We start from the raw sequence: 25,277 nt of genomic DNA on the forward strand, positions 1-25,277 counted from the left end.
GTTTTATCTTTGATGAGAATTGAATGCACACGCATAAATACACATTTTAGGTTTTACTGGACCTAATTAAACATGGTGCACATTTGAACAAAATCTCATATGATAAACAGCTCCATTCCAAAAATAGTGGTCAGATTTGGCTTTAAAAGCCGGTCGAGCTGTGGTCCTGCAGCACCATGGAGGTGATCCAACACAGCACAGATCCTCAGAGGTGGCGCTCTGCCATTTCCAAAGAGACTCATCTCTTCCATCTCTTTTGCTTTGTGATGGTGATGCCAAGTTTTGGAGGGCCTGGCACCAAAATGCACCCTCCTCCTCCTCCTCCTGCTGGTGTGTGTGTGTGTCTGTGTCCATGCTTTACCATCAAAACACACACATTCACTGTACAAACACACATGGTTGGAGATTAACAGTGATGACAGACGAGTCACGGTTTGTAACATCGCTTCAGGCAAAGATCAGAGTAAGGAGGTCATCCATAATCCCAAACCCGAAACACGGCAGTCACAAGCAAAGAGCAAACTAAAGTGTTCCAATGCATTTATAAGCATGATATCTGCTGTTAGTATCTTATAGGTTGCTGCACATTTAGAGTGAGAATTTGTTTTGGGTTTTTTTAATTACAGGCACTCATGTGGTGAAAAAAAAAATCCTCTGATCTGTGAGAACCTGTAACATTAAACATTGTCTTTTTGCAGAATCTGTGGAAATGACTGGATACTACATCTGGTTTTTGATAAGGTTCTAAAATGATTTAACTACAACCTCAGACAGCAACACATGACATATTGCAGCTGGACTTATTTAACAAAAATTTAGAAAAAATGCAAAAGCAGTGTAAAAAAGCAAAGTACTGTACACCCCATCATTCACCTTTAGCAGGAATTAAGTAATCATTTTCCTGAATGACTTTATCGGTCCCTCACATCCTTGTGGACACATTTTGGTCCACGTTTCTTTACAGTGCTTCAATTCGTTGATGCTTAGAGGCATTAATTTATGCACAACTCTCTAAAGGTTCTGGTATAGAATTTCAATCAGGTCGAGGTCTGGACTTTAAGTGGGCCATTGCAACACCCCTTTTCTTTTTCAGTCATTCTGTTATAAATCTGTCAGTGTTTTTGGAAACTCTGTCCTCTTGCATGGCCTACTTTCAACTTAGTTTTGGCTGTCAGACATATTTGACTCTAGAATACTTTGGTATACAGAGGACTCCATGTAGCACTCAGTGACTGCAAGGTGCCCAGATCCTGTGGCAGCAAAACAAACCCAAATCACCAGCCCTTCCTTCACCACTGTGCTTGTGACAGTTGGTGTGAGGTGTTTGTGTTGGTATGACGTGTTTGGTGGCACCGTGCATTACGGCCAAACATCTCCAATTTGTTTCCAAAGGACAAAGTCTTGGGAGGGAAGAGACTTTCTGATAGCAGCTCTTCCAAACAAGCCACACTAGTTAGCGTCCTTCTCATTTTACTGTCATGAACTTTAACATGTAACTGAGGCCTGTTAGCTGAGATGTAGCTCTTGGGTTTCTCTGAGCTTTGCATGGTCTGACCTCAACTCCTGACAGGAATGGCAACTATCTTGAATGTTTTCCACTTACAGTATGAATAATCGTTCTCACTGCAGAATGGTCGACTAAATTGTTTGGAAATGACCTTATACTGTAACCCCTCTCAGACTGATGGTTAGCAACAGTCGCTTCTCTAAGGTCGCTGTCGACATCCATCCTCTGTGGCATTGTGTTAACACATAACTGAATCCTCCAGACCAGCAAACTGTCAAAGCTTTGGCTTTTATAGAGGTGCACACACTTAGCAGCAAATACTTACCCTGTTAGCTTCTATGGAAGCAACTAAAGTGTTTATTTTTTCACACGCTCCTGCATTCTTGGGTTAGTTTCTGTTAGTTAAAAGATGGCACTCTGTAATATGTTATGTTTGTTCAGACCTGTTAAGGACCTGATGATTTGTCATGGTAAATACCACAGAAATGAAAGACTGTGTACTTTCTTTTTCACGACAACAATTTGCTCTTGATCTTGTGAAGCAGTTTCTTTCAGCTGTGGAATGGTGAGACTTCTTTACCTGTAAAGAGTTACTCTTATCTAAAATAAAATGCATGTGTAGTATACACACGGGGCAGTGTAAAAGTCACACAAAAGACGCAGGATATAAGCAATTTCTCAAGCTGTTTTATTCCTTTTAGTCTTTAGACAGCAGCCCACTCTTAAATATGTTTTTAAAGGAACTTAAGCAACAAACGTATAATTTTCCCAAAGCAGTTGCAAACTATAAGAGCTGATTAACCAAACTAATACAGTGAAAAAGCAGTCCACACACTAAAAGTTCTTTACTTAATGCTGTGCAGGATTTCACTGCTTTCTAACAAGATTTCATTTTAAACACCTTCTTTTCAGGATGCATGAAATTACTCAGAATTTCATCATCGATTATGTGTCGCATAATCTTTTTTTTTTGGATTGCACCTTTTTTAAAAGATTTTTTATCTAAAGACTGTGAAGAGTCTTTACTGGCTTTCAAAGTTCATGCTATGTCAGAGGGTGACATCTGGCAGGTACTGATCCTTAAAAAAAACTGAGCTGAAGCTCCAAATTTTTTGAGCATCAGATAAATGTGGACTATAATGTGATGTAAAAAAAAGTCCATAAAATATGTCAAACGGTAGGAATTTAACCATCTGAAACACAAAACTTTTTGCATTAGTGAATATTCTCTTTCAAATCGATCCATTGCGGCATCCTTGCAGACAGATCGGAGATATTTCTCGGCTGTTTTTGGCTATCTAGGCCTTCGACTTGATTCCTATCGGACACGCGACACCTGTGCCTCCCAGTCCACAGTATCCATCAGGGTTTTTGCTCAGGTACTGTTGATGGTAGTCCTCAGCATAGTAGAACTGCTTGGCCTCAGCAATTTCTGTGGTGATGGAACCGTAACCTTCCTGTGTTAGTACCTGAAAGACAGAGAAAAAAAAAGAAAAGAAAAAAATCACAAATTACTGGGCTGGTCATTATGAAATGAAAAGCATGAAGATGAGCAGTCCAAGGCTAATCCACATCCTGCACAAACTGACGGATCCAAATCAGTTTGTGATCATTTGTTAACAACAGCAAAGTGATCTCTGCCGGTTTTCTTTCTTTTTAAAAAAAAATTATTTTAAGTTGATCCGTACTTATGATGATATGACAATAAATGTAGTATTTAGCCACAGTTGTATAAAATCTTTTGAAAAATTACTGTTCAGATCTAGTCTGACCCCAAAATTAAACACCTCTAAGTTGAGGCAATCCCAGCCTCCCACGGTCATATTAAATGATTCTGCTAAACACACAAACGGAACCACTTGTATAACTGACTGGTTTCCAAATCTTCCACCTTGAGGCAGGTCCACACTTATTTTTATCTCACCTAAACACTTACTGTAAATTAACAAAAAAGTAATGAATTATTATTATTTAACGAGTATATCTATAAAATCATATGTTCTTATTGACATATGAGGAGGTATTTTCTAGCATGAAGAAAACAAGAAACATAAAGCCATGTCACTCCTTCAGACAGACTGGGGATGTTAACTCGGCCTTCAAACTAAGTGCACCTTTTGTTGGGTGGCGTTAAATGACACTAACGTGGGACTAGTGGAGCTAAAGAGGCACTTAGAAACCAAACGTCCTTTCTGAAAGAAACTTTGCCTACTTTAAAAGAGCAGTGAAGACAAACAACAGGCAGAAAGACTGAGGTGATGGAGAGCATCCTGCAAAGGAAAAAAAGTTTGTAATGCTCAAAAGTGCCTTTATCAGACCATGCAAACAAAAAAGGATATCTTTCTAGCTGCTCCAGAGATTATTTTCTGCAGATATGAAAACTTGTGGTTTGCCCTTTTGTGTGACATGGGAACAAAAAGGTTGAAATTCACTGAAATAATCTCATGTTAGCAGTGCAAATCATATACAGTACATTACCCCAGAGACACAATTCAGTTCAGCAAAAACAGATCTGGTGGTTAAATAAATTTAACTGGATTTATAAAACAAGTTGGAGTCATTGGGTTCCTCAAACTCAGGAGGGATAGATGCTGAGACTGAGTTTCCCACCATTCATCAATAAAAATATCCTTGTTAGTCTGCACCAAACCAATTTAACTGCAAGAATGATTTGACTTTGAGCAGAACTCATCTTATCAAGGTCGTTTGCTGCAGGTACTTATTAGCATCTTGTCTCTCTCGAATGTGTTTATTCAGCTCCAGGTGGGGAGGTACCTACAAAACACAGAGAATGCGCTCACACATATTCAGTGTGTAATCATTTGGTGATGACACCCTCTCCTCCTTGTGATAAAAATTACTCAACCAGATGGCGTGTGGGTAAATTAAAAGACAGAAACGGCAGAAGACAATGAAACTTTCGCTTCTGATGGAGGGATGTGTGTGCGTGTTTTTAGCATGTGCGCAGACACAATGAGGCTTTTTATCTGATCGCGCCCTGCAGTACATGTTGGGAGACATAAATTTGGCAGAACATTTACAGGTTTAGCCTTTTATCTGCAGAGCTGCTGTTATTCTTCCTGACATGAAAGCTGCTGAAAGGAATACAAACCCAGAGCCCCTGTAGCCACTGCACTAGGTTTATGGTAATTAACCTAAATAATCATAAAACAGAGCAATTTTTCATGGCTCAACTCGGGATCTTCACGAAGGCTGGATTTGGTTTATTTATGTCAAACTCCCTCCATGTTTATTTGGTTAAAATTTTATTTGAAAGCCACACGATGAGGTTAATTATTTAAGCACTCAGTGCTTCAGAGCATTCTGAGCAGCTACTCCACTGGAAACATACTATAATTCACAGCTTGATTATATGCTCCATATCCTGTGATTTTATGGCTTCTGTGGCTTTTTCTACTTGATAATCTTATAAACACAGTGAAATAAAAACACAAATCTTTTAAAAGACTGAAGTGGAAGGAGTATAGTATTTGCTGTAAGAAATTTAGGAAAATGTGTATTTTCTGACATTCTTAATTAATGATATTCAATGAAAAAATGCGACAGTAAAATGTTTTACTCTTGATCGTTTTATTGCTAACAATATTATATGTCTTATTTAAGTACCATGAGCTTCACAGACATATTGATACTGATTGGAAAATAAAGCACTTTGATTTAACATCATGTAACTACACGCTTCATCTGTGTTTAGTTTGCCGATTGCATCCATCGTCCTTCCCTGCTTTTATTCCCCCATGCAGTGTTTTTGTCATTAGCCAAAGACCCAAAGGCCTCAAAGAGGTGACCTGGACCTGAAGCACAGCAGGGTCCTTCTGCTCTGGTCTGAATGCAGGTTCATTGATACTGGGCCTTGACAAGCAACAGCCAGAGTGTAATAGTACAAGATTGGTTTAAATGATTGGGTTACAGTTTCTGAAAGCCATCATTTTATTCTGATTCAGGTTAATTTGGGCCTTTAAAACCAGGAAATGGGAAAAAAAAAACTCATCCCACAGAAATTCTCAGTGACATTTGTGTTTGATAAATAGAAGTCTAGCCTTGGAACAGAGCAGTTCTTAACATTTTATCATGAGTCTCTTTTTATGTGCTTAGATGAGGATGGTAGGTTTTCATTAGCCTTAACCCTTTACTGCCAAGTGTATTACATTTGCATACATTTTTAACCTCTTAGCTGTAAAAGGCTGATGGGGTACTGTTGTCATCCGGGTGGGCGGGAAGTGTGGACACCCAAATTTGTGAATGCAATAACTCGAGAATGAGGTGAAGGGATGTGACCTGGAAATTTCAGATTTATGTGTCCATCTAGTAGGGGGCTGAGGGGTAGCCCTCAGGAATTTATACTTTTAGTACCATACAAACAAGCAATTAATAGCCCTGCAATTAGTAATTAATGGCTATCTCTGAGACCGTCTTACAGGGTTCTTCGGGACAATTTTCAAAGCAGCTGCTAGTTTTATATCACTTATTAGGAGTCCTGTTCCCTGTTTTTGAATACGGTGCTGTAAAAAGGTTGTCCTTCAACTTGATTTTCATTTGCAGGAAGAAAAAGCAAAACGGGGATAAACTGGCATTCATGTAGCTCTTTTCTAGGCCACATCAACAGCGAGTTTAGAATCCCAATATACCCAACAAGCATGTCTTTGGGAGGAATGACCACACAGGCACAGGGAGAGCATGCAAATTCCACACTGAACTTTCTGAATCAGGGTTTAAACTAGGAATCTTCTTGCTGGAAGGCAACAGTACTACTCAGTAGCCCACCATCACACCCAAAGGAAAACCAGGTCAAGGTGGTGTTAGGTTGGCTGTGTGCAGACAGGAATAGGACCCAAGGTGCAGACTCCAGAGACCAAAGGTGAACTCAAAACAGCTTTAATACTGAACTCAAAAAGGGGTAACATAACATGACTGGAAAAAATCAAAATAAACTTAAACCAGAGGACTAACAGAACACACAGCTACGTAAACGGTAGAACGTGACAGAGAGCACAGGAAAACACAGGGCTTAAATACGCAGAGGGAGTAATCAGGGAATGGGCAACAGGAGGGAAACACAGCTGGGGCAAATCAGGACTAACGAGACAAAGAAGCGTAAACTGAACACACTGAGAAAAGACAGAGACCTTCAAAGTAAAACAGGAAACACAACACAGACTGAACTTACAGACACAGACACTGACTGGACGTGGGGATACAGCAAACAGGGGAGACAGCAACTCAGAATCACAGACAGAAAACCAGAACACTAAAACTCTAACAGAACCCACCCAGAGAACCTAAACTAAGAATAATCCAAAAACCCAAAAAGCAAAACTAGAATATAATGAAATAACAAACTCAAAGAACCAAAACACAAACCACTGGGTCGATGACCCAGGGATCCTAACAGGTGGTAAGCAGACATTGTGTTGGTATAGCAAAAAAAAGCTTCTACTATTTAATGTACTACGTGGCGGTATACGTGCATTAACTGCCTTCACAGTTTCTGCAGGATGCATTCACGGTGCACTCAATCCCATGACTGCTGAAAAAGCAAGCATGCTCGTGTTCACCTACCGCTTTGAACATAAACACCGCAGACTCTACAGCTGAAAACTGCTCAACTGTAGCTTGAGATCTCTCATCACGAGCAACATGACCTTCAGGTTAGTTTGTGCAAGCGGTCAGAAAGGGACTGACTTAAAAATAGCAGCCGCAAAGGCATCTGCCTGGACACAAGATTACCTTGAATGTGAAATCAGCCAAATTCAAATCAGGTAAGGTTTATGATTTTATAGACAGAGTCTCATAACTTTTTTATCACATCTCTTATATGAGAGAAAAACATAATAGTTCATTTAATAGGTCCTTAAGGACTATTCTTTCTAGCAGCTTCTGTTTGAATGGATATATTGGTGCACTGACATCTACCAGTCGATTACTTTGATGATATGGCAAATAGGTATAATGTGAAGCCCCTGTTTGGACTGCACTTCCAGTTTGAACACAAAGAACTCTTTGGGGAAATACTAAAAAGTTCTCACTTTATTTTTAGTACAAAAACAATCAAACTAAAGCTGCAATTTCACACATTGGTGCCTCTAATACTTAGTGAGAGGTAATTGTTTGCAAACCATTTTAACTTCATTGACGTCAGCACTCGGCAGTTGTTAAAGAAAATGTCAGCAAACATACCCAGAGGGTCTGAGCAGCTTTTATAGCAACACACCCCCCCCCCCCCCCCCCCCCCCAAAAAAAAACAAAGACACAACAGACACAAAACATGTGACGCCGGCAAGTTCTGCTCTTAATGCAGAGTTTGCTCACTGCTGTTTGATTCATTGCTTCCTGTGAAGATTCCCCACCATGACTGCACTGACACCACAATTTAATTTGAGTAAGAAGGGTGGAGGTACAGCACAGCAGCAGTTAGTCAGAACGGGATTCTCATTTCTGCTGCAGCTTGCCATTCGTGATTCAGGCTGGTGAGCTGGATTCACAAGTACAGTAGGCAGGTTTATTTTTAGAAGCTTGTAATTATCTTTTGAGTGTTTATAGTTATGTAATATCAAACATAACATAAGATATATAGGGGTGGGATTCACCACACGACAGATTGTCTCTGATTGTTTGCTGTCTGATGCTCTCCAGTTTATTTTCTTGCTGTGACTTTCTTCTTTTTTACAGCAAGCTAGTTACATTTCTTCACTTTACTGTCATCGTGATAAGAGCCACCACAAGGAGTCATGACACAGTCGCTCTGGTCAGATAAACTGGTGAGATATAAACTAAAAATATCAGTATTTACTGTCAGTGAATCCAGAGTTTTATGGATAGATTCTACGTCAATATATGCCCCAAAATAAGCTTTCATTGACTCCTTTGAAAATCATTTATTTCCCAAGTAATTTGTGACAAAATAACTAGCTACATCTTTCATACAAACTCAAACTCCACCATCTTGAACTGCAAGAAGCACTGGTAGTCCTTGTTCTGCCCTGCATGAACCAGATCTCCACCTGCTCCCGGTTCTTCCACTGTGGAGCAGACCTCTAAACCAGAACAAGGCCTACCAGTGCCAGATGAAGTCCCAGATGGTGGAGTTGGAGTACATCTGAATGCAGGACGAGAACCTCTCTGGGAGAGCAGCTGAATAAAACTGAGCAATCTGCCCAGTGAACCAGCCAGCAGAGAAAAAACCAGAAAGGAAGCGTTAACAGCATCAGAACTTTCAAAATAAGACTACTAAATTAATCGTGAGTGGTGTTATTCTTTCACACAGAAGGGGACAAAAGACTAAAAGAATAATATTCAGTAAGCTATCAAGTATACTTGGTGGGGGAAGCTAGGCTCAAGTAAAACCAAACTGTGGGAAACTGATTTTGATGCAGTGTCATGAATTAAGATTTAATTTATTATTGATATTTTGCCACACCTCTACTTACATATATGGATGCATCAGGCTGCAGATTCTGGAACGTCTGGTTCTTTTACAGTAACCCCAAACATCCTGATTTTAAATCTCAGCCACATTCAGAAATAAAGGAAGTGGACATCTTGGAATTGTTATTTTACTTACCGAGTGTGAGATTGTATCTCGGCGCCTACGGTAGAATTACAAACACCAAGTGGATTAAAAGCTCTGGCAGCTATCAGCCTCTCAAACTATGTTTTGTTTCTAACACTGCTTCTGTTCTCCACACGAACAATGTGCACATCAATATTCATGAGTGACTTGCATTGACCATTGGTTGTGGGAGTGTAGTGGGCAGACTATGTGTGAACATTTTGAAGTTGATTGTGATCTGTAAAGGGAGCTGTGTGCTCACAGTTCCATAAATTTGATATTTTTTTTTAGGTTCTGACATTTTTGACAGGAATTCTTACCATGATTTGGCCGTGAGACCTTTGTTAAGTGATTGGGAAAGTGTTGCCAGGACAAACGACTTTAAACTGATTCTGTATATGAATATGCAGAATCTGTAGGAAAGAGGCAAATGTTTTGTTCCAGAAGCTTTAAGGGTTGTGTTTGTAGTGGAAGTACTATTGACCAGTTGCCTTTGAGCAGGCTTTGGTCGACTGCTGGCAAACAGTCTGTGTTTAGAGAACAAGACAGATGGCATTTGCCAAAATGCATCTGACAACTATTGGCTATCGAATGACAATGATTTAGCTTTTAATTATTTATCTGCATTTGTAAACAATGACCAGTGGGTGGAAATGGAAATCTTGGCCCAGATATCTGCTGGCTACACCGGAAACTCTGAAAAACTGGCTTTAACCGAGGGTGACCAGGTGTCCCACTTTATATACAGCATTTTTATTCTTTATCCAACCGCCGAAGGTAAACAAACGCCTCATTAGAAATGTGTGGCTCAAAAAAGAGAAGTGTTGATATATGTGGGGATGATGAATGCATCCCTGCCGAAACCCAAACAGAACAGCACGACAATAACAGATAACAACATTAACAGTTACTGCGGTAGAAAAAGAGATGAACAAATGTAAAAGGACAACACGACCACGTTTACATTGAGTTTTCATTCATTCTTGAACACTATAGGAAATTTGCAATCAAATAACCGTTTAATGGAATCAATGCAAAAGATTTTAAAGCGTTAAGTTTTAGTAATCCTCCCACATTTTACCATACAAATATACTCTTTGACAGCAGCACGGCACCCCAGAGTGGGCAAGATAAACTGCATGAAACAGGAGGAAAACACGGTGGGTGATAGACGGAGCATGGTGCTGGCTACTTTCCATACTTAGTTAAATGGTAACTAAGTATGGAAAGTTCATTTTTAAGGTGCTTTTCAGAGACATGTCACAAAGCACTGTGCAACAAAACGAACAAACTTCATGAAAGAACCAGAAAGACATACAAGGAAATGAAAAACCACCCTGAGCTCCTGTTGGTTCATGTCCTTGCTTTTTTGTTGATTTTGTTATATTGATATTATATATTATTAATGTTGATGTTTGTACTGACACTGTGATACACTACACACTACAAAACAATTAGCATTTGGTTTTGGTTTTGTTTATTTGCCTTAAGCTGGCATACAGAGACATTCACATTTAACTCATATGGTAACAATGGTGTGCATGCCTATTTTTCTGAGCTGGTGTAAGAGCTGTCATTCATACTCTGCTATGGAGACCACTTGAAAAGGAGAGTCGCTGTTTGTTGTGCAAAAGCACGGATCAACTACGGGGTTACAAGATAATGCCTCTCGTGTGATCTGTGTGGTGAATTTGAACTGTTTGCGATGCAATCTAATCAATAAGTGCGTATATATTTATGTATGCATATATTTATGTGAAATCTTTTTGTAACCATGGTAACATGGTAACCATGAGTTTCAGCACGTCACAACCAGACAGTCAAAAACAGTCAAAGCTGGAGTCTGTTGTGTCTCAATTCTGCACTCTGAAAAAGACGACTGAAAAAAGCATCAAACTGCTTTACATCATCTCCCTGGTATTATTATAAGCTGTGGTTTATGTGGGGTCAAATAATACTAATAGAGCTCACAATGAAGCATTTGTGTATGAGTTATTTGCGAAACCAAATACATTAGGGGCTTTAAAGTGCAACGAAACCTGAAGCCAATAACCAGATTTTCATTTCTCCACATCAGGTCCTAATGATGCTCGATGACAAACTGTCTAATCAGTGCTACCTGTAAGGCTGTGTGACTTCATGTTTACCTCTTGCCTGCTTTGTCAAAATTAAAAATGTTTCCACACATGCACTGCAACCCTGAACTTTGCAAGACATTTTCTGGAGGAGCTGTATGTCAATCCGAATCATTTCAGAATCACATTGAAAGACTTGTGTGTGTGTAATATCACATTAGCATGAGCAGAGTGGGATTGTAGTCGGTTGAAATAGTGAGAATTATGGGGGAAAAATGATATGATCTTTAAGTAAATAGAAAATGATAAGATAAGACAAATCGTTATTAACATTGTACAAATTTCAAAAGCTGCTATTTCCAGCACAGTAAATCATTATAATCCTGTATTTATACCAAAATGTTAAAATTGGGTTTCAAGACTATCAAAGTGAACATTAACAGATTTATATGTTTATATGATTGTGTGATTACAGAGTTATATCAGCTACTGATCACAATATAAGGAGTACTGAAGAATGTATGTTAACAACATCTTCTTCTGGAAATTTCCCTCATGTTTTCAACAAAAGGGGTAGAGACAACAGACAGCTGCATTTCTAGACTTTTTACAGGTTTTGATTACAGTAAAACACCTTTCAGTGAATATTAAGGATGCACGGCACCATGAGCCACTTTACAACATCTGCCAGCTTCGTATGACGAATGACGAAATGCGCATCTGCGGAGAATTTCGAGCAGCCGCTAACTCTGATAGAAGTCACCATCAACCACCACAACCAGCCGTTTCTTATGCGAGCTCGGACGTTTCTGTTGTGGTTTAACTACACTTCAAACATCTGTTTTAGTTTTTATTCAGAAATGGGTGCTATTGAGGGAATTGTAAATATCACAAACAACCAATCAGCATGCATTAGGCAGAATGCTGGTGTTTTATACGCAAAGCTGGCTTTACTGTAAGAAAAATTAAATGGACGTGAGGTTGTTTTATTTCAAATCAGAAACACTTATATTGTAATTATGAAAACTCAAATAAAATATGGGCTGTTTTCTGTAGAAACCTGTAAATAATTACTTTAGCTCCTACTCATTGAGCACTGGCTCTATAGCTCTATAGCACCCCCTGCTGAACCCCAAATGGGATTAATGGAAGTGTAATGGATCTCCTCGAATGGCTCTGGTTAGACAAAGCAATCACCATCAGGTAGGATGAGGTCAACATGTCCTGCTTCCCGCACACCTCACGTAAATCATGGACGATATCCTTTTTGTGCTCCATGTGAGGAAGATAAACCTCATAAAGACCTAAATCTCCTTCTAAGTAACCTTCTATTATGACTTATTGTGATAAGTTCTTTTCGTGATCTGCTGGTTGAATTTTTTTAAAGTCGCTTTTCAAGCCAACTGTGATTATTTAACACGCACACACACAAAAAGGCATCTTATCATCTGAGATAATAAACACTGGTTACAGGACAAAAATATGCATGCTAACAATAACTCGAGGAGGAAACCTGTAATACCCAAAATGGCTGCATTCTCCATTACGCTGCTGTAGTGGCATCTTTAACTGTGTTTCCTGCCTTTGCCAGTGTTTCATTGCATTTGTTTGCACTGGTCCTGCTGCTGTGTTAGCAGCCTGCTATAAATGCATAATTCACATCCATTAATTTGCATGTCAGAGAAGTAGATTGCTCATTTGGAATGCAAATACCTTGACTGCTCTGGTAAAGCAGGAAAACGTGAACAACACTGATAAGCACCCATGAGACAGAGAGAGGAATGAAAAAAGGTGAAGCTGGCATGTTAAAAGAACTAGAAAGGGATTTCATAGACAAAGAAGAAATGGAAAGAAAAGGAAATAGGGAAGGAAAAGCAGCTATTTTGTGTTCAGAAGTGGATATATGAATGTTCATGAAAAGAAAATGTAGCCAGAGAGGTGTATCAAGAGAGAAAGAGGTGCCAGAACAATGAGTACAAACTGCTTTAGCACCCATGCTTGCACCCACAGACCGAGCACACATTATTACATAAAGCGAGCATGCAAGCGTGCGCGGACACACACACACACACACACACACACACACACACACACACACACACACACACACACACACACACGCTTACCACTTCCACCTGCCATTTTAGACGCAGTGCACACCCTAATGATGGGTAGGAGGCAAGAAAAGAAAGGGGAGGCTCCTTTCATGCTTTCAACCACCAGCCGCCTGCAAGGTAATTTACTGCAGTGCTGTTGTACCTTACACACACATATATACACACCAAATTCCCCAATCACTCTCTGTGTGAACAATACAATCAAGCCAGGCGGCGAAGCGAAAGTAGTCAATACCCTGACACCAAATTAACCAGACTCTTTCTTCTCTTTTAACCCTCCCATCTCTCTTTATCACCAGTCCTGGCCTAAACTTTATCTCCGCATTGCTCTTCCCTCTACATTTTTTATACTTGCACGTGTAAAATAAGGCAATAAACATTCAGTTTGTGTCTGAAAGGCACGTCATGGGAAATTCCTCTGTGCTGTGATGCAGTTTGCATTTTTGCTTTGTTTGAAAGAAGAGAGAAAAAGTAGGCGGTTGGCGTGAGTGTGCACAGCCACTGTGGACGCACAGACAAAGACTTTAACAAGATTTTTTTTGGGGGGGGGGCACAAATTCATAAATATTTTAAGGACAGCACTGTACCAATGCGTGCCAATTTAATGCACAGAGGTAAACACTGGAATACGATGCATCTACTATCCAAAAATTAGGAGGGAAAAAAAGACACTAAATAATTCAAATTTAGCCTGATTTTTGGCAGGGGAATCCTTAAACTTAAAACTGTTGCAGCTTTATGTAAAACATTGCATATGGAGGACTGCAGACCCAATACCTAACCTTCAGTGTATGTATACGTGTGTGTGCGTTATTTTGCAACTAAAGCGATTTTCGTGGAGGACAGATTTAAGACCCAGATGGTTTGGCATGGAGTCTGTTTGCTATAGGCCAACTGCTTGCACACACACGTGCATGCATGCACAAACACACACACACACACACACACACACAGATGGGAGAGGTGGGGTATCCAATCTGGTGAGAAAAAAAATGAGAGAGGAAACAAAACCTAAAAGAGATTTTTATAGAGGAATCTATCCATCCATCAAATGTCTCTGTAATAGCTCGACAATGTAAATGGAGGAAGGAAGTAAAAAATAATATAAGCATGCTATTAATATGAGATATTTGAGACCCTAAGAAATACTTCACATGATGAAATAAAATACAGGAAACAATAACCTGCAACATATATTACAGGACAGGTGGTTTAAGGTTTAATATCAACACTGAGCACAGTCTTGGACGTGAAGCAGTTCTGGAGGAATTAGGGAAAGCCATGACGAATAGTCACCACAGGTCTTGTGCTTAGTCCTGCAGCATAGGGAAATTTCCCACCCAGCAAATCGTGTCTAAAAAGGACAACTTTGTTAACATCTGGTTCAAACCAGAGAGTGAAAAGCCATCTTTTCCCAGTGACACATATGAAATATCTGCGTCCTCAACACTTCTGCAAAATCATGTGAGGAACGCACATTCTTGTTGCTGTGAAGCAACGGTGCCAACCACTGCACCACCATGCCACCTCAGCATCTGGGTACAAGAGCTTTTCAGTGTCACGGAGGCTCAATCAGGTAAGTTCGCCATGCAAGACACAGAAACGTAACCCTATGAGAAACATAATTTCTATCTATATATATGTAAATGGTGAAAACAAATGTTTTCTTAAAAAATGTGTACCTGGCTGGGATGTTGTGTGTCGGATTTCAGCTATTTCACAGTCAAATAAAATGTCCATCCAAATGATTAATTTTTGAAATCCAAAGATGTCTAAAAAGCATTTACATTTTTGGAAGAAGCGGGCGCTGAGGAAACGGTCACACAGCAACATAAGAAAGAGCTTCTGGACATAAGTGGAGTGCGTAACACATTAATGTCGTGGCAGACGGCTACATTTTGGTATATCTGTGTATTAGTGGAAATGTTGGCATCGAGGTTTCTGTTTTTCGCCTTGCCAGGAGGGGGTTGCATTTATTCACACACAAGTTTGAGCCTATGTTTGAGCATTCGAAACAAAAAAGTTAGTTCCGCTTGGGAATAAACCAAGGAGACCTCACCATTTATCTCTTTTAACAAGGACATGCCCACTGTATTAGATCTGCAAATAAAATTGCATCATGTACATATTATCTTGAATGCAATTGTTTAATATCCAAGAGGCAGTCACACTAAAACCACAACCAACTGCATTTTTCCACTGGATCTGCAAGAATCTAGAATCCATAAAATATTAGGATCTAAAGCTTGTGTTTATAACATCTGGCATACAACAAATCTTACATGTGTGAAATATCCATAAGCTGCTCTTGTAATTCTGTTTGAGTCGAGTGAATATTTGCAATAATGTGCTAAAAGCCTGCAGGCAAACAATTCACCATCTTGCTTGTTTGTCACTCACCTACAATGGTTGTCCATTGTTAAAAATGGTGACTCAATTTCCACAAAATAAATAAATGAATAAAAACTGGGCTGGCTGAGTCTTCAGCCCATAATAAGATTTTTTTTTTTCTCTAGTGGAAAACCACTTCACAAAAACTTCATTTCAGTTTGTTACGTGCCTCCAGCTTCACTCCAGCAAATGTTTTGATGAAAGTTGAACCATTTTCCACTCATATTTGGACCAATTTGCATCCTGCCCGGTAAAATCCTTGTTTAACTGAATCTTCGCAACGACTCTGTTATCTTATTCAGCACACACTGACTGAACGGAATGGTAAGGAAATACATAGTTATCACGTTTTGATTAATTATTCAAATGGACTTTAGTGACAAAATTTTTTTATTGCACCGTCATGTAAAAATAATGCTGATTTCTGCTAATGTACAAAAATCGGTCCTCCTTATTCACCCAAATTCATTACTGCTGTTAGAAAAAGAAATGTGACTAAACTTAACACCCGATTAAATCGACAGAGCGCTTCTTATATTTTACATTCAGCTACATTTTCATCAATTCAAACATTTTTATTTAAATAGGGTGTTTAAAACTGCCCTAAGTGCATCTCCTAGAAACTAACACTTGATGGATGTGAACAAATTGAACAGCAAAGTACTGGACAATGCCACTTTGAAAAACTATACAGCCGGTAAGTTCACCATGTTCCTGAAGCCTTTGTTACTCACCATGTGTATTGTATACATAACTGTGGTGACTGGTTGGTGATTTCAATGTGTCCTTGTGAGATTTGTTTTTGGTTAACCTCGCTGGACATAAAGCCAAAGCATTTCCAAATAACTGATGACGATCTGCTTTGAGGGACAAGCTCGCCGCCTCTTGTCGTTCCAGACATTTGAGTTTTGTTGTATATCTGTTGTTTGATGTCGTGTTCCCGATTGCGAAAACTTTATGCTGCAGGATGCAGGGAACAGTTGTGATTAACACATGAGATCTGCATTCTATTGGCAGAGCATGCATTTTGAATATTGCTCAATCGTGTTCACTTAATTGTAGAAAGCCAAAGTCTTGATCAAGATTCAAATTCAATTTATCGTACGGCCCAAGTGTGCCTGTCTCTTACAGCCCTGTCTCGTCTTGTCCAACTGCATTTTATCGGCCTGCTACACAAAAATCTAATGTCAGTTATAAATGTATATGTAATTATTTTTTCTTTCCTATAGATTCCTTGTTTTTCAACTAAGTGTATAAAGATACGTTGCATTAAATAGGTTTACTTTACTTTGTTATGACCTCGTATTCCAGTGTTCACCTAATGGGACTCAACTCTTAATATTTAAACTCAGCACTCTGTGAAATAAAACATTAATTTAAAAGAAAAAAATCTACCAGTCGACAACCTCTTAAATTTGTTTCCAGCTCAGCAAGCTTCAACTATTACTCCAGTTACTGCTAACTAAATGTCCAGTAAATATAACACAAGATACATTTTATGATTATCTTCAACTCAAGATGCTTTTGGGGAAAAGCTGCCTAAGAAAATTGGTACAAACACAATTTCTGACATGAGACAATAAAGACAATGAAATTTGCCTTCTCTGTGTATGGACGGAGCTTAACTTCGGGACAATTTAGTATCATTACATGTCCATTAGTTGATGTTTTTCAGTTGTTATGGTAAGAGCAGGGTTCATCCCCCACCTCTCACCATGTTCCCAATCCACTCTGATGTCTTAGGCTCTCTACCGGGTTGTTGTTAATTAATGCTCCCACATTATTACTCCCCCCTTCTGCTGGACGAGCTGTTTTTGATATTCATGTTACACGCACAAAGCCACAGCATAACCAGAACCATTATGAAACCCCAATGACTGCACTCCATTCAGCCCATTCAAGTGCTTGATTCTGAGACAAATTCTGCTGAGAGAAAAAAAATGGTTTCCGAAAGAAAAGGAAGGGCAAACAGGGTGAAAAAAGGCCTTTAATGAAGACCAGACTACACTAGAATAGAATAGAGTAGAATAAAGTAACCTCTTCTTCGTCAGTTTCCATGGCAACAAGCCCTTTGGTGGGATGGTGGTGGAGAAGCCTCAGCAGGAGCGTTTGAGAGAGGCAGCGTGTGAACATCTTCTGTGTGCGCAGACTTTAAAAACATATGGAAATATATGGAGAATGCTGCATGCACGCACAGACAGGTCCATTATGTTTCAGTATTCACACACTGTAGTCTCTGATACAGACAGCAAGAAAGAGGGCTGAGAAGCAGAGGGGGATGCTGGTAAGTGGAAGTTAGTAACAAGGAGGAAGAAAAAAGAATCCAAAGGGAGGAAGAGGAGCCAAAGGGTGCGCTTAGATGGATGCATGGCTTAACTGGCTTTACATCATATGGAGGAGGGTATTTTTTAATGAATGCATAAAAAATAGAAATATTTCTGTTTCTTCATATCTGTGCAGGAGCCTGTGATGTTTACGAATACAAACGGTTAATCTGACTAGTTTGTGTTGATCTCAGCCACAATCCCGGCAGATCAGCTCATTTCAGTGCAAGCACACACCAGCTGACAGCTCATGGCTGATACGCTTCTACACATCCAGTTATCAAATCTCACATATAGCATGTTGCTTAAGCTGTTACTACAGTTATTACGCATCTGCAATCCTCTTTGCAACCCACTTCAACAAACATTCTGACATAATCGGTGTGTTATATATAGCCCTTGATCTGCTCTGTCTGCCTTTGGCTTTCCTGGAAGCACATGGAAGGAGAAGGAGCTAACAGAGACTTGAGCATTTTGGGCATCACCATCCTGGGTGGTCGAACCACATGCAAAAAGAACGTGTCAGAACTGTTGTTTATCAAGGTAGCCATAGCTACTGTTTGAGACTCTCAGCTGAGATCACCTGAGAAGTTGGGTAGTTTTTATATAGACTTCTTTTTGCAACCAGAGGAATCACCACCTGCTGACCATTAGACCATTTAAGACTTTTTAGTCCCAGATATTCTTTATATAAAATCTAGTGTTTCACTTTACATATTGGGGAATGGACCTCTTGTCACTATCTCTATCCCATATTTGAATGGGATGTCTCTCTGTGCAGCCTTTTTCATCATTTAGCATATTTGGGTTTTTTTCAAATCCAGAATAAAGGCTTCTGAAATCGGCATATGATGTTTAAAGGCAAAGAGACAAAAACAAGGCATTTAAAATCACCCAGTCATAAAAACAAATGACAGATATATTCATGTACCTTCTGGTATTGCTCTTTGGAGGCCAAAGCTTCCTCAAGCTGCTGCTTTGTGTAGGTGTAGATGGCAGAGCGGTATGTCGTCCCAATATCGTTCCCCTGACGCATCCCTGCACAGAAACAGACACGCAAAAAAAACCAGACCAAAAAAAATAAATAAAAAAATCAAGATTTGACGATTTCAGCTGACGTGAGGTGCCGTTGTCCTCAGTTCTTGGCAGAGGGAACGTCACATCATCTGAAAACAACAGCTGACAACATTTCCAAAAATATGACTTGTCTGTCTTGGTGGAACTGAATGCTGTTTTTGACTGATTTGATCATCTCGCCGTGCATCCTTTCATCATTTAACTGTCATCTTGTCAGCCTGTCGACAACCGCGTCTGGTTAACTCAAAGGTTTCTAATGATGGCAATGTGTGTGGGTCAATCTGTGAAGCACACGCAGGTGCAGACATTTATGCTCCAATGTGACTGAAGATATTTCATCCACCTACTGACAGCGAATATCATCAGCTTTACCTGCACCTGCGCTGCTGACATTGGCATGCACAACAAATCTAAATCAGTACATTAAATGTGTTTATCAGGAAGTTTTATGTGAAGGGATTGCCTAAACATGTTATGCCTCTCATTCAAAGCAACAGCAGACAAAAAGTGACATGTTTCAAACTAATTCAAACTAAGGCTGGAGCAGCTTTTTAAGGACCCTGTGGCTCTGAAGGGTCTCATTTATTTAGACGTGACTCACAGTTGCAGCCAGTACAAAGATAACAGATGCATTCAAAAACATATTATAGAAACTATAGAGTTACAGACATATAAAGGAACAAGCCTTTATGTATGGAAACGTGATTCCTAAAGTGCATTTACATGAGTTATTTTAACATTTAAACCCTCTGCCAAAACGACAGGATATAGTTAATAGTAAATAATTAAATGTGATGATCATAACAAAAAAACAAGAGGGATGTTAGATTATCCAGGAGGCTGCTGTGTCTCTATAAACAGCAACACTGAGGACCATATAAAGCAAGCATGGAAAAACACCAGCTGCAGCAGCTCCCATTTTTCTCTCAATAAGACGAGGATCATTACAGAATTATGACATTTTACACGCTTCTTTACTTTTCAGTATGCTGACATATTATAATATCTTTTTGTTGTAATGTATTTTAAATAAAATAACATTTATCCTATATGGGAATAAATGAAACCTGTTTCTGGTGATTTTCCTTCACAGGAACATCAAAATCTTTGGGTGTGCCTACGATAAAAACTTCTTCACCTTCTTCCCAGACTGCCAGCTGAGACAGAGGGCCACAACATTCCCATAACATGTTTTTTATACTGTGGGAAGAATTTACACTATTTTGTGGTGGGGTGATAAAAAGGGAGGACAAAAGCACTGAGCTTGCTACACATTATATCTAAAGGAGTTGCTGGGCCATGGAATACATGCCACGAAACTCATGGTGCACGATTTTCTGCTGATATTGTAACAACCGTAATTACGGCATAGCACCACTAGGGAACTTCCCTTTAATATTGTAGGAGGGGAGACCCCTAGAGTTGTGTGTGACCCGTAGCATTACCGACAGCCAGTCACATTCATCTCTTCACTGTTGTTGGACCTGTATGACTGTAGAGTCTACAGCAATGGATTAGTGGTCTACCTACCTGACTAGCCTCTAACTTATCCGGTTAACTTCCAGACTGCACACCCGCTAGACCTGCTAGCTGCTCCTCCCTCCCCAGATTTCCATTACAGTGTTAATGCCAGAGTTACTGGAGTTACCGCAGTCAGCAAAGCATTGTCGACTTTTACACACTATGCACCTTAGCACTCGGTGACCCAGCTGGTGGTTCCTAGACGCTTTCATTTTCAGTTGATAGTGGAATATCTAGGAGGGAAGAAATATCCTGAACTGGCTTGGTGCAGCTGTGGCATCCTATTACAGTATTACACATGACTCAATATTTCACAAATGTTTGTAAAGGCAGACTACATGGTTAGGTTCTTGATTTTATACACGTGTGGAAATGGGACGGAAAACAGCTGAATTCAAAGATTAAGATGTGTGCCCCAATTCTTTTGTCCAATAGTGCAGGGTGATGTCATGTGTTGCAGAACTGAAGTGGTTCTATTGATTTGCTTTGCTTGCACTGAAAAGTCAAGAAAAGTTCAAGCATCAGCCAATCATTTTCTTTCTCTTAGCCAAGTCAGTGTCACGGGTGGGGGGTTGGAATCTATCCCAGCTGCCACAGGGCAAGCAGTGGGGTACACCCTGGACAGGTTGCCAGTCTGTCTCAGGGCTAACACACAAAATCAACAATTAACCTAACCCCACAAACTATATTTGTTTGGACTTTGTGAGGAAGATAGAGTACCCACGGAGAGAACATGCAAACTGGCCCAATGCTGGATTCAAAACCAGGCCCTTCTTGCAGTGAGGCAACAGTGCTAACTACTGCACTACCACAAAGGTAACCAGAACCAGAGATAGCTGCTTCTGTAGTTCACCATCAGAAAGAAGGAGAAGCCAATCACTGAAGTGAGTAATCATACTTTACTACATGAAAAGATTAGCACGTGGCAGCGAGCCTGTGTCATGTTATTTCCTCATGTAAGCTTAGTTAGGTGAAGTGAGTGACTGGTTGCTGTCTCTATAGTGAAAACCAAGATGACACTGACACTGGAGATGAGCTCTATAAGGAGGAGAAAGACTTTATGAAATAAACTAGTATTCCTACGTTACACTTACTCAGAGGTGAATGGAAAGTAGGTTAAACAAGCTAAATGCAAAGGGGCGGATAATTTTTGGTAATGCAAATGTACTCTGTTACATTTCTCAGTAGGTAGCTGAAAATGTAATATATTATTTATACTAGAAGTAATCTAATGCAATGTAACAAGTTACTTTAAAAAATAACATTAAAACTGAGCTTTAAGAAGTTGGCTAATAGCAGCTAACAGTTGAGCCAAGCCTGAAAAAACTAAGTCTGTAACTTTGAAACAATGAGCCTAAAACATGCTTTTGTTTCAAAAGGCTTTATTAGCTGTTTTTTTCTGTTGCCATCTTTAAACCAAACACTTTTCTTTCTTTTTTTCCCATCAGTTTTATCCTCATAATAGTTCCCTAATGGTATTCTAAGATACATAGGATGATAGATGATGCTTCCTGTTCTCACTCAGTTTAATAAAATCTTGAATGTATTACAAACTGATATTACTGTTAGTGCTGGTTAATAGAATTTCCTGGTGAAAATCAGAAGAAAATGAAGCATAATTGGAAAAAGGTAAGAAGAAAAATTACACTTTTCAGTATTCACTGCATTAGCCACTTTTTCATCCTGTTTATCAGTTTAAAAAAAAAACCTCAGTGTTTTCCTTTGGGGCCAAAGTAATGAGTTTGTTGGTGAATGATGTACCTTGAGTTGGGTTGTGGCTTTCCCAGAAGACTTTGAGGAGACTGGCAAAGCTGATCTGCTCTGGTTGGAAGACAACTCTGACCACCTCAGCGTGGCCTGTCCTGCCTGCAAAATACAACATTTGTGAGCAGATGAATGATACGGAAAGCTACAGCGTGTTCAGCTGATGAATCATTCCCCCTAATTCACTGCTTATGAAAAAACATTTAGATTTTTTTTTCTTTCACATTTTCCACAGCTCCATTAAGAGCTTTTTTTTGGTTTGGACTTGGGTTGTTTCATTGCATTACTCACTGTGAATGGAGGTCAAGATGCACTCAGTTTGGAACTGAAGCAATGTGATGCTATGGACAAGATCACCTGCAAAACTGTTTTTAGCTTGTATGTAACACATTAAATATTTTCACCATTTTTACTTTCCACTAGAAAGCCCTTTCTAACGAGGGACTCGGGAGTCACTGGTCTACATTGTGCATTAATGAACAACTGAACAAATCCAGCTACTGATGAAAATACAGTGAAATACAGTGAAAAGCTTCAGAATAACAAGTGGACTGCAGTTGATTTAATCTTATTTTAACTGCTGGTTTGCAAGCAAGCTATTACCCATAACCCAGAAGTACTCGCTAGACCAAGCGAAATAAACCAGTAAAAGGACCTTGAGTTAAGATCATTTTGTTAACTTCAGCCTGACAGCTCATCACTCTTCACTTGCCATTAACAAACCGGCCTTGAAGGTCTGCTTATTGTTTTCCTTTGGATCCTTTGCTTGCATCACATGGTCTTCATCAGCAGCTGTAAGTGCTGAGCTGTATTTTAGGTACCTCATCCATACTGTCTCTCAATTTGAGCTTAATATTTTAATCTAGACGACTTCACTGCCATTGACAGAAGAATCTAAACTCAAGGTTCACCTTTTCACTGGTTCTGGAGCTTTCAGATTAATTCTTAAATGAGCTACTGTACAGGTTTTAATATCAAGAGTTATTGATCCCTCTAGTAGATGCGAACAAAACAGTCATGACTAAAGGGGAGCTTTTAGAAAATAAGAAAAAGCATTAGCATAAGCACACAAGACTTATAACTTACAGTATTCACATAATATACTTTTAATATCCAAAGTTAAGGAGTTCTAAGGTAGGTATTTTTATATTTTCTGAATGCCTCCAAAATGATCATATTTTACACCTAAAAAAAACGAAGAATATTTTTTTTCTTAAATACTGGTTCAAAGCCGATTTTAACATTCAACCACTACAAACAGTCGCTGTTACAGACAGTCAAACAGCAGCTGGTGCTGGTAATGAGCGTGACCCATTACGTGACACCTCATCTTCCCCCCGTCTCTTATTCTGCCTCCACTCCTATGTCTCTCTCTGTCTTATTACTTTTTTAATATCAGGAGTTATGGATTCCTACGGAAAGATATTGGCGAACAGAGACAAAGCAGCAGTCGATATTAAATTAATGCTTCACCAGGCCAGTCTCACAGGAATTAATTCATCTTGGACAGCACAAGAAATACAGCAGTGGTTGGAACCACAAAAAATAATGCTGCAGCTGTTAGCTTAATAGACATTCAGCTGCAAAATAAGATAAGATAAGATAAGATGGCCTTTATTAGTCCCACAGGTGGGAAATTTGTTTTGTTACAGCAAAAGTGCAAAGTTATGTAGCAGAAATTAGAAAACACTGGAATGCAATAAAATACAATAAAATAAAATAAAATACTATATACAATAGAATAAAATAGAATAGAATAATATATACAATAGAATAAAATAGAAATACAAATACTATATACAACTGAGTAGGAAAATACAAAAACACAACTTCGTCAGAAGAAGAATTGCACGTATAGCAGTCTTATTGCACATGTGTGGGTTTGTGTGTTTGATCAGCTGCAAAAGTCTTTATTGTCTGATAATCTATCATTAATTCAGAATGAACAATAAAGTATTTGGGTTTGATCTTGAAATGACCTGAAATATTATTTTTCTCTTATTTTTGTTAAACTAAATGAATGAATTTCTTAAGACTCCTTTGCACCTGTATAAACAGCCTTTACTGGTTACTGGTGTTTGATGGCAGTGGAACAATTACATAACATCATTTTATAAATTCGATACATGTAATAAGCAGTTGCATGCTTTTACAGATCAAGCAGACATTAGGCAACATTTGCATTCATTTACTTTGTGTTTCTGGCCACTGACATTATGTTTTAATGTTTACTGACAAGTAAGAAGGTTATTTGATTACTTCAGTTTGTTTTTGAATTACTCAAAAGGTTATGAATGGATTTGCATGAAAATTGTATCAGAGGTGGGGCTTGGCCCAGCTTTGAAAGATTTCACTTTTGGATTTAATCTGACTCTGGATACTCTGGATTTTTCTTTTTTTTTAGGCAAAAACTGATCCAACTCCATATATTCTTCTGGTTTAGGGCGTCAAAACTCTGGAGTTAAGGCCTAGAAACAGGCCCCAAAACAGGCACAAAGACATGAAGGGAAAAAGTAAACAGTCTTCCAGTTAACGAAGGGGAGGACAGGACTATAAAATGAGACACAGGGGGTCACAATCAAGTCAAGTCAGAGTCTTGATCAGACACGGATCTCAGACAGGAAATGACACAAGTGGAAAAAAATAGGGCGTTCCAGTGAAGTTACAGGGGGGAAAAAGACTGGCATGGGATCGGATAGGAAGGGAAGCACAAGAAGACAAAAGACATGAGAAAAAATCTGGAAAAATCAAAACAGGAACAAAAACTCAACAATAACCAGGCATTGTGGGAGCAGGACAATACAGCCATAGTTTTTCTGGCTCACGATGCACTTGTTACACAAGTAATCCTTTCAAACAACTGAATGAATGTCAGTAAGTAGTGAGTTTGGTGGATAATAACAGTTGTTAGTCATTGCTTTTATTTCACTC

The 25,277-nt window shown here is 39.2% G+C and overlaps 1 protein-coding gene across 7 annotated transcripts in view; it reads right to left on the reverse strand.

The window, feature by feature from the left end:
- Positions 1-2,174: 2,174 nt before the first annotated feature.
- msraa (methionine sulfoxide reductase Aa) overlaps positions 2,175-25,277 on the reverse strand; it is a 53,096-nt gene continuing 29,993 nt past the window's right edge. For 6 of the 7 annotated variants that reach the window (XM_005461509.4, XM_019346237.2, XM_005461513.4 and 3 more), the window contains 3 exons: positions 22,344-22,448; positions 18,916-19,022; positions 2,175-2,976 (listed from right to left, as the gene is read on the reverse strand). In XM_005461509.4, the coding sequence (XP_005461566.1) occupies positions 2,806-2,976; positions 18,916-19,022; positions 22,344-22,448 (383 nt within the window). In that variant the 3' untranslated portion in view covers positions 2,175-2,805. The other variant, XM_005461511.4, reaches the window with a different exon arrangement.

This window comes from Oreochromis niloticus, linkage group LG15 (assembly GCF_001858045.2).
Source record: "Oreochromis niloticus isolate F11D_XX linkage group LG15, O_niloticus_UMD_NMBU, whole genome shotgun sequence".
Lineage (NCBI taxonomy): Eukaryota > Metazoa > Chordata > Actinopteri > Cichliformes > Cichlidae > Oreochromis > Oreochromis niloticus.